This window comes from Populus alba, chromosome 13, assembly GCF_005239225.2.
Source record: "Populus alba chromosome 13, ASM523922v2, whole genome shotgun sequence".
Taxonomy (NCBI): Eukaryota; Viridiplantae; Streptophyta; class Magnoliopsida; order Malpighiales; family Salicaceae; genus Populus; species Populus alba.
Window position 1 is genome coordinate 16,384,767 of NC_133296.1, and position 10,934 is coordinate 16,395,700.

Consider the following 10,934-nt stretch of genomic DNA (forward strand, 5'->3'; position numbering starts at 1 on the left):
CTTAAAGAACAGTTGCAATACTCTGTGGTAAATTGGCAACAGCAAATTAGTCAATGCCATCTATCTATTCTGAAATTAAAGAGGAAAAACCAAATAAAAACAGAGAATTCCATTATTATTCTTGTGACCTTACTTCCATGTCCATATCTCTCGCTCATTATATTAGTGAATTACGTAGATTTTGATTCCAGTGTAAAAGGTGCCCAAAAAATAAAGGGATTTTCTACCGTGTGTCTTTAGGTTGCGTTTGACTGTTGTTTCGAGATGGAAAAGATAAAGATAAAGGAGGCAAATGAACTTGTCATAAGCTCACTCTAAAACTTTTCGCGAAACAAAATTATTTTATATATCTGTTATTATCTCTTTTAACTAAACACATTTTTGCTCTTTTTTTTTGTATCTGTTTTGAGAATTTACCCTAACTGTTAGTTATAGAGTTGTTAAAATATTTAGTTACTTGAAAGATGAAAATTAACCTTTAATTGAACTAGATTAAAGATGAAAATTTCAATATGATTTTACTAGTGACAGGGAAAATTAGAGCATATATCTTGATCTACTGCATGCCCACCTCTTTGATTGGTATCGAAGACATGGAGATGTTGTTGTATTCGATACATCAGATATGATAAATTTTAATTTTAATGATATGCCTTTTAGTATTTTCGTAGGAGTGGATAAAAATGGAAAGACTATGCACTTCTGCGCAATGAAATAACAAAAGCATTTCAGTAGTTGATGAAGGTAATTTCTTTCTATTTTTTATTTTTTATTTTAGTTTTGATGTTACTCGTGAAGAATTCTTACTTATTCAAAACTAATTTGCAGGCTCCTGCCTCTTCATTCGCCTCTGGTTGTCGACTTAATGCTGCTGCAAATCCTCCTCCTGCAAAGACTTCTTCTGCCGTGACTTTGCTGGAAGTTTCTGCTTGCTTCTGTCGTGCATTTTCTGCTCTATTTTAGACATTTCTTATTATACTATCTTGGTTCTCATCAAAGATATCGAACAAACATTGTTGCTGCTCTATTGATAATTTCTTGATGCAACATTGTATGGAGCCACAGAGTCAAGAGCATGTTGTCTTTTGGAACAGTGAATTTCTTTTTAGTCCTTCACAAATATTGTTTTAAAATTCATTCTATGTATTTTCCATTACACCATAACTTTCAGGAGAAATTGTTTCGTCCGGTGAAGAAGTTCATGACAAAAAACACTGGTGCTTTTGTGGGACGCCCTCCAAAGTCAAAGACAAAGGAACGTCCCTTGCAATAGAGAAAGGAAGGTGGAAAAGAGATGAGAAAACAAACAAGGGCTTGGAGGCCATGCAAGCATGCTGGTCGCAACATCACCACTTGTCCAGGGAAGGAGAATGTTAAAACAGAGTGCTGGGATCCCAAAGAAAGCTAATAAGAGGAGGACAAATGATTTAGGACATGAAGTCTTGGATCCTGTTTTTTCTTCCTTGTAAAAAACCAACTACTGCATCTTAATAAATGGATGAGACATTTTAGGTGACCGTAATGTCATCAGATGGGTCAGGTAATGGAAGGGAATTCAGGTCTTCTGTCAAGTCGTTCATAATGGCACAGGGATTCACCGTATCTGTCCAGCTAGTTGCTAGCCACTGTGACCTCCTTCAACATTCCTGTCAAATCTGTCCATTTTCAGAATCTAGCTGTGGGATAGAAATATAAACCAGAAAAACTAATCACGTTGAAGAAAAGTCAAGTTTCAATCTTAATTTTACGGCTCAATTATAAGCCCTACTTGTGATTCCATTACACAGTTGATAACCAGCAGGCAGCGTCTAAAATTTAAGTTTCATGAAGTCTTTATCCTTTCAAGAATCTTGGGAGGAGGAGAATTCCATCAGGATCAACTGAATTGTCTATAAGCTCCAGTTTGATCATCAGTGATAGCATGTTGTTGAAGTAAGATGTTGATCATCAAGAATAAGAGCATTATGCAGCTTATATTTAACAGCCCGAGTTATCCACCCAGTCAAATCTTCTCCACGCATTCGATCATGGAGTGAATTCTCTTGTTACTTTCCATCCAAACATTATAGATAGGAGAGCACAGGGCAAGCCTTGGCATAACCGATAAGAAGGAACATTTCTGCAAATTCTGTTTGGCCCATTGAAACCCTGAAAGAACTAACCCTTCAATTAATACAACTTCTCTGCAATATAGAATTCCAAATATCTCGCATAAAGGGACATCCAATGAAAAGATGGTCTCTGTCTTCAGCAACATTGTTGCCTGCAATCGTATAAATTCATCCTTTATCTTTATCAATGTTCATGGATGCCATACTCTTTTTTTCTTTCATGTAATATTTATCAACGTCAAAGTTGTAAATATTCATAGTTGAATATTCACCGATACTAGAGTCAGGAATATTATAGGCAGACCATTAAAAACATAATACACTAAATTCTTATCAATTGAAGACAAAATCAACAATGCAGCCTACTTTAAATAGAATCCTTAAAATGTGATAATATCTTTTTTTTTTTTTTGCGTAAGCACTCCCAGATCATAAAATCTTTATCAACCAATTAGGGTTATTAGTGATTGTAATACCAAGTGACGACTCCTTAAACCGGACTTTTTTTTCTTCTATGAACAATATGTCAAATATATGTTCTTATCCATGAAATTTTTAAAGGTTACCACCATGTCGAGTGCGACACTGAGTGACAGTCATTGTGTCTCTTGTAAGTCTTGAACTCAAGATGCTACATGAAGGACTTGCCTTGATGCAAAACATGTGTAGGGAGCATATACCTTAAAAACAGGTTCTAATTCTTCAATGTGATATAGAGAGTGAGTTTTCTATTTAGTCTTTAAAAAGATCTCTCGTTGTCCTAGTGATTACCCTCGTGAAGCAATATAGGGGCTTAGTAGGCAATGAGATCGCACATGTACCAATCATTTCAAGTTTAAGCACCCAATAAAAAATTGAGATTACACAAACTTAAACATTAACTAAAAATCATTAGGAAAGCTGTTAGTTCTCTACCTAACCTACAAAGTCTAGTCTAAGTCTAGTCTAAGTATCTCTAGTGAATTCGCTATCCTGTTGTATCCTTAATTGCGGAAAGAGTCATTGTAGTGTCGCACCCTTGTAATTAAGGGTACGTCCACCTAACCTCCAAAGCCTAGTCTAAGTGTTTCTAGTGGAGTTGTTATCTTGTTGTATCTTTAATTGTAGGAAAAGTCGCTGTAGCGTCGCGCCCTCGTAATCATGGGTACAACAAAAGATTAAAGGTTTATGCTATCTCAAATCAAACCTAAATGAAAATCTCAATTAAGTACTGCAATTATTTTAAAAAAACTTCTCGATCAATTTTTCCCTTCTAAAATATTTTACATCAAATATGGATTACTTTCACTCACTATTAATCCAAATAAAGCAAGAAATCAAAGGGAAACAAAACATCACAACATAATTCAAGTGGATGATCCACCTGATCAATCTACACATATCATCACACACATTCAATGGAAGGTAATTATCTAGCTAGTTTTAACTCCTAAGATATGGAGAACCTTCTCCTCCTAGGCTTGGTAGTATCCACACCGATGTTATCATTAATATGAAAAGTATCTTTAGATCCATGCTTGAAAGGATTCAACTTCCCTAGTGTTTTCGACATGGATGAGAAGAAGGAATGTTTTCGAGATCCAGTAGTCGTCGGAGGAGCTGCAGCTGCAATACTCTTAGTTGAACTCCCTGGATTCTTCTGCATGTCTGAGATGTAAAGCTTCATCTTCATAAGCTCTGACCGCAAGGCCTCATTCTCTCTGACAAGTGAAACATCAGACTGCAATTGACTCCTTGTTGCAACAGCATCAGGCTGGTCATCCACACCACTCCTTAGTTTAAGCTGATCATAGTAGAGTGCATGCAAAACAATCTGTACTGGTAGTCTTTTGTTTTGAGAAGCATGGAGTCGAGCTTCATAGGACAGTTTCAATGGGTCCATGACACTGCAAACCTTCTCCCGTTCTATCTCATCAAGATTCGGATGAGCCTGCAATCACCACTCAAAACTATTACTTCTATGTCTATTTTCAAAGGAACAAGCAGTGAAAAAAAGAGAGCTTAATTTGACAAGCATAGCTGATACAATTTCGGTGGTTTTACCTTTAGAAAGATGTCGATGGCACGATATAGATCATCATCGACCTTTCTGGCTCCTTTTGGCACAAGAATAGCAATCCCATTGAATTTAGAAATGGTGAGTTCCGGATAGTTTGCAATCTCACCAAGATATGAGTCTACAGTTTTGGCAACCCTATGCATAGCTGCAGAATATGATGATCCCTTGAAATCAGCACCACCAAAAACAGCCATGTTCTTCTCCTTCTCCACGAATCCTGATATGATCTTCCTCACGTTATCCAGATCGAAAAGCCTCTCACCATCATAAGTGAAAGACATGACTAGCAGATCATCAACTGTGACATGCTCTAATATCACCGAGATTCGCTTCTCGAGCTCATTCTTGCAAGAATTTGAGGCGTTGACGAAGATAGCAGTACGGACAAGGCAGCAGAGGAAATTGATAGGGAAGGAAGCTTTCTCTGAGGGCAAGAGAGAGACTATTGATTGCAGAAGCTCGCGTTCACGGGCATGCAGATTGGGATCATCAGAATCGGAGGACTTGGTGCACTTGCCAGACTGATCTCGAACAAGATCTCGAAGATTTCTTTCTGTGTAAGTTATTAAAGCACTTGCTAAAGTTAGTGCTTTCGAGCCGCGTTTCTTCATTCCAGACAGAATTCTGCCTATGAATTCAATGTCTAAAATAGACAACTCCACGGTCCACCAATTCGGTGGTGTTCTGCTTGGAAAGTTTGCCTCATTACAAGCCTAATTAGAAGCATCAAATAAACATCAGTCAATCATTATTGTACTGCAATTTAACCCGATAATTTATGTTACACAAGCTACTAATTTACGTTAATCTAGCTAATACCTTAAGGCTAATGACATCGACACATCTTTGGACAATCTTGAGGTCTTCAGCCAAGGGAAGGAGATCTTCACAGGATTTTAAGACAACGATGGCGCCGGAAAGGCTAGACAGGGCTACTTGAGCAAGGAAATCTTCAGTCCGACCAGCAAGATTGTAATCACAATACACATCAGTCATTTGAAGATACTCAGCAGCACAACGAAGGGCTGCAACGTTGTGAACTGTGATCTCAAAGTTAACACCATAGCAGAATTTAGCTGCTTTTTCGAAGATCTCAGGCCCTCCAGGTATCCCAGACAGATCTATCTTTGTTAGGGCCGGTTCTTTTGATTCCAGTATTAGTTTTCTTATGTAGTTGCTCTTTGCCACTAGCATGAACTGCCACAAAGCAATCAAAGCATATGTTTAAGCACTAGCTGCTACTTTATTTCATTCATTAATTATTTTCTCACACCCCAACAAATTAATATATACAAGATGGGTTTCAGGAAAAAGAGAGTAGTATTTCCATACCTTATGCAGAGAAAAAGTGGTTTCACACACTACAACCACAACATCTGTAGGAATATCTTGAGAAAAGACCCTGAAGAAAAATTAGAAAGAAAGGCTGACAATTAGCAAGAATGTTTATGTAACCATATATAATCAATTACAGACAAGAACAAATTGTTAGTACCACCGGTCAGTTCTCTCCATGGCAAGAGAGAGCCTGCTGTTGCTTCTGACAGGAGTAGACATGTCTGCACAGTCTTATCTAAAGAAAGAGATCTTCAGATAAGGGGAGCATCCATGTTGCGTTATATAGGAATATATGTTAACTGGATGGGTTGCTTTTTCTTAATCTCGTACTTATCTACAGTAGTACTTTCATTTTTTTTCCTTCCTCTAAATATAGTTCTGCGGATGTTATCTTGAATATTTTAACCTAACTTGCTATGGACTATGTATTCTACCCTCTAGCTGGCAAATGGGCATTAATATTCCGCGACGACAATTTTGAAAATATCAACAAGATTCTCAATGATTGTTTAAGAAAATAATACAAAAACTATCCCAAATAAGATTTGTACAATTAAGTCGTTTTGATTATCAAAATCACAGTACAAAATGGCTCGGATTCCATGCAATATACTTTGGATTGATGAGATCTAACAACGAAATTCGAGATTCTAAAGAAAAGGAGAGGGGAGGAGGAAGATAGAGTGGGGAATTCAGTTTGATATTATGATAAGAATATGCAGAAAACATACAGGAAGAGGTCCATTTTTAAGATTATGATAGCTAAGCTGTTAAGTCATTACAATACAAATCCAAAATCCATACAGCGAAGAAAGAAAAAGGGCAGACAAAACCAAACCAAACCATTATTGGATGGAGGTCTCGAGATAAGTCTCTGCCACTCAAACAAGTGGTCACGACTTCTTCAGCTACCGCTGTCATAAAGTTTTGGCCAGTGAGCCACCACGTCGTCTTAAGGCATCCCATCCACTGCCGCTATAGGGCCAACACCAATCCACCCTACTTTTGACTGACATTTATGTTTTTCTTGCTGGCTTGGATAATTTAAGGTGGGCTCCCACTGTAATCATATCTCCATCTACTCTCATCCACTATCACATCTACACGTGGCATATACTGCCACGTCGTCCACTCCTATTGAAGAAACTGGTGTTCATGAATTTTTATTTTTTTCTATAATCAAATGGGTTAGGCACTGGTAATGCAACCGCACCTGATACATTCGTGTTTATTTGATTTGCTTGTTTTTCTTAATAAAAAAATTAAACATGCAAAATTTTTACACATGATTTTTATACCAAAAAAAATATTAAGTGTAAATCAAGAAATTAATGCAATTATCTGATAAAATATATTAAGAATTATTTGTACCAATAAAAAAACATTAATAATAACTAAAGACATAACAGGAAAAAATAAAAACATAAAAGTAAATTAAGATATTTAATCTTGGAATATGAATCTTCTATTCAATTGTGTTCAATGACTTTATTTTTTTATTTAATTAAATGATAAATAGAAATAAACACACATTAAATTAATTAAAAAAATAAAAAAATAAAGACATCATGCAAGGTTGCATTGGTTAAAAATGTAATCTAGAAATATATTTTTTTATTTTTAAAAATAAATTTCATCCATATAAAAAATTAAAAAAAATACAGATGAATTAAAATAATCTCTTCAAAAAATTAAATACATAAGAAATAATTAAAAAAAAGCTCTCGCTATTTAAAAGAAGATAAAAATAAAAAAAATGGTTATTCATTTAAATATAAATTAAAAAATTATTATTAAAAAATACATATAAAAAATCATCAATTTTTTTTTTTTAAAAAAAAAATATTAGGGAAAAGAAAGACAAAGGGAAAGAAAGAGGTCTGGCATTGTTGGACCTTCCTAAATAGGCCAGCATGCTTGGCCTATTTGAAAACAACATGAACGTGAGCCCTTCTTTAAAATGCTAACGGGGTAGGTGATATGTTGCTTGTCTAATTTTATTTTTTTTTAAAGCCAAAAAACATGTCATCTATTTTTCCCTAGAATTTGCCCACTATGATGACTAGAAAATCAAGATTAATAGTTTTTTGATCGAGAAATTAGTTTTCAATATATTTTTAAACCAAAACACCTAGAAAAGACCTTAAACACTTTAATAAACTTATCAATGATTTTAAACAACCTAAAAAATTGCACAAACAACCTAAAATCAACTTGAAACAAAAAAAATTATTCTCGAGCTTAGATCTGGTTGTTTAGGCAAGGTTAAGGTGAAAAAACACTCAAGTGTAACTCTTCTCACTAAATGAAACATGTTAATACCAAGATCAACCATGTTGATAGATAAAATTAGTGTCAATATCGATTTTCTCTCTCTACCACTGTAATAGAACAAGCTCTCTCTCTCTCTCTTATCAAATCATGAATTGAAAAATAATAAAAATAATATTTTGCACCATAATTGACTTGAAAAAACTAAGGGTTCAATTAAATGGTTATAATTTGAAAAGTAAGAAGATTAAATTGATTTTTTTACTATAACTATGAACCCACCACCACTCATTTTTTGCGCTTTTTCTATTTTGATTTTTTTTTTTATCAATTATATCCTTGGTCAACGAAATTGAATCGATTGCCTTTTAATTTAACCTTAAAAATGGGCAACGGTCCAAAAAAAAAAAGTGAGTATCAAAATAAAAAAATAAGAAGTTTTAAACACTGAATCCAATGCAAACAACATGGTGATTTCCACACACACACACACCTGATCTATCATCAATTTCTGCATGCAAACATGTGTATATAATCCTAAGTAAAATACTAAATAGTTCAATTGATCAAGGTTGAATATTCACCATGATACATGACTCATACGTGGCCTAATAATTAAATTGTATGTTTTTGTAGCTATATATTATGTTTTGATAAATAAATTAATAAATAAAATCCTCTAAAATCTAATCAATTTCTCAATTAGCGGTAGATTAGTTCTTTATTGACATTAATCATTAAATGATTGGTGGTTTTTTTTTTTTTTAAATCTAATATGAGATGAATAATATTATTGCTGCTCTCCAACAAATTGTAATGACTTTAGCTTGCTCTGGAATCACTTGAGGCCCTAATGACACAACTTTTTTTATTTTTTATTTTTATTATTAATATGGGTATTTGAATCAGCTTGCGTACATCTCAACTAATTTTATAGGCGTTGAAGTTAACAATCATATAAGTATTTAATGATTCTGAGGTTTGCGAGGCTTGAATTTATGATCTCTAAAAAACAAATCTAGAATCCTGATCCGTTAAATTACAGCTTTTAGAGTTAGCAAACATCTTTTAATGAAAGGGGTGGAGCTTCTTCAACCTATGGAAAAAGGTTAAGTAAATTAGCAGACAAGGTTAAAACGACGACGATGATGATATTTGACAAACAAACATTAAAAACCTAAAAAATGCATTTTTTCTTTGACATAATTTTTGTCAAGCCAAACATGGTCTTAAGGCCCTTCATAGGCTTAGCTCAGCCACACAAGCTGGGCTTTTTAACATGGCGAGAAACTAACGCTAATCCTAAGAAAAATAAATGGGCCTTTTTTTGCGAGCAAATGAAATGGAATAGGCGTAGCACAAGCAACCCAAGCCTCTTTAGAGACCATAAGGCCTTGAAGGCCGAATCTACTAACAAGAACCTTCAATGGTAAAAATACAAGTCCAGACTACTAGACTTCGGAACTCTGCTACACCGGTTTTGGTTTTGTTGTGGAGAGACTGCACAATTGCTGCTCATGGTTTGAAGACCTCTGTTGGTGTGGCTCTCGGTTATAACAAGGAAGATGAAGCTGCTGCTTTGTTGAAGATCATGCTGCTGGTCCTGTGGTTCTTGGCTACTGGAGTTCACGACTAATACAAATTAAGGAGATGAATAACAGTTGTTGTTCGTTGCTGGAGGAGGACAGTCAGCTGGCGAGGAGCAAGAAGTGGTCTTGTTGTTGAACAGAGAAAGAGGATGCTGCAGCTTTGACATCAGTCACTGGTAACGGTGTTGTTGTTTGTGCTCCTTGGTGAGCAGAAAGAAGATGCTGCCGAAGCTAGATATTGCTGGATGTGTAGCTGTCCAATTCTGTCAGGCTACTGATCTTGAAAGCTGCTGCTCATGGTGCTGGTGCAGAGAGGTTTGCTGCTGCTGGTGGTTCTTCAAAAACTGCTACGGAGAACAATTGCTTACGGAGGCTGTTTTGTTTCAGGCTGGAAAAAACAAGGAAAAAGACTGTTGCAGTCTAGGTTGGGAGGCAATAGATATGGCAGCGTTCATCTCCCTCTCCAGGCTACTTGAGTTAGGGTTTTGTGGGATTTTCATAGGAGAAAAGAGGAGGTTTTAGGGCTCATGGGTTAATGAAATCTCGACCCATGATGTTGAGGAATAAATCTCAACTATTCATAGAAGCTAAGGATAAAATGTTCTGTCCGGCTCTCAACTACCAAAAAAAGAACACAAGGCTGTTTTTGTAAGTAGAGCAGTGCTGGATAGTGTTTTTGAAAGAGAATCTGCGTTTATTTTTAGTTCAATATATAAAACTTGGAATTCTGGATTAAAGTTAAATACAAGTATAGGTAAGTTGACATGATATTTGTGTAGTTTGGTGAAGAGGTGATGGAGCAATTAGGGTTAAGAAGTGGGTATTTGGGCATCATTTTCTTTTATTTTTTAGAAGACAATGAATAGTAAAATTATAGTTTTTTTTAATTTGGTCCTTGAACATTTGAAACTTTACAATGAAGCCCCCAATTAGCCTTAATCTTTCAGATTCCTTGCAATTTCACCCTTGGGCTTAGTTGGACCCTTAAATTTCAGCTTTTTTTTAACAAAGTGGTCATTGGTTTTGAATTTCTTCAATATGGTCCTCAGTTGAACTTCACACTTCAAATTTCTTTCAATTAAGTCACTTATTGCACCAAATTAGCTTTTCAAAGTTTTAATTGTGTCTCTAATATTTCAATATTTGCGAATTGATCTGATTTAGGTCTTTGAACTTGATTTTTCTTCAATTGAGTCCTTGATTGAATCCATAAAACCTATTAGAAATTTAATTAAGTCCTTAAACTTAATAATTCTTTCAATTTTTGCCCAATTGACTTTCAAAACTCAATTTTTCTTCAATTAAATCCTTAAATAAGTCAATTAAACCTGTTAGAAGTTTAATTAAGTCCTTAAAATTAATTAATTCTTCTAATTTTTGTCAAGTTTAGATTTCAACCTTAACTTTCTTTCCGTTAAGTTTTTCTTCAACTTGTTGTGTCAAAATATCCTAATTTGATCATTCTTCTAACTTTTTGACTTGTTGCATTTCAAAGGCTTATCTCATTTTGTATTGAAAATATTTTTAGAATTTTAATTTATGATGTTTTTGGATTTTTGAATAAAA

General features: G+C 34.8%; 1 protein-coding gene across 2 annotated transcripts; it reads right to left on the reverse strand.

The window, feature by feature from the left end:
- Positions 1–3,327: 3,327 nt before the first annotated feature.
- Positions 3,328–6,347, reverse strand: LOC118054043 (root phototropism protein 2). Of its 2 annotated transcripts, none has more exons than XM_073404018.1 (5): positions 5,669–6,347; positions 5,503–5,572; positions 4,990–5,367; positions 4,155–4,883; positions 3,328–4,041 (listed from the first exon to the last, which is right to left on the reverse strand). In XM_073404018.1, exons 1-5 carry the CDS (start codon positions 5,725–5,727, stop codon positions 3,541–3,543), a joined length of 1,737 nt encoding a protein of 578 aa, XP_073260119.1. In that variant the 5' UTR covers positions 5,728–6,347; the 3' UTR covers positions 3,328–3,540. The 2 variants fall into 2 exon arrangements, with proteins under 2 accessions (XP_073260119.1, XP_034921371.1); XM_035065480.2 differs by having other exon boundaries at positions 5,666–6,346.
- Positions 6,348–10,934: the final 4,587 nt, after the last annotated feature.

What these genes read in the sequence shown, in the direction of transcription:
- LOC118054043 (XM_035065480.2), bottom strand. Translation starts at nt 5,727, where the DNA reads ATGTCTACTCCTGTCAGAAGCAACAGCAGGCTCTCTCTTGCCATGGAG. An exon ending in TCGATGTCATTAGCCTTAAG is followed by an intron (nt 4,884 to 4,989) that starts GTATTAGCTAGA and finishes GCTTCTAATTAG; the next exon opens with GCTTGTAATGAGGCAAACTT. An exon ending in CCATCGACATCTTTCTAAAG is followed by an intron (nt 4,042 to 4,154) that starts GTAAAACCACCG and finishes TGGTGATTGCAG; the next exon opens with GCTCATCCGAATCTTGATGA.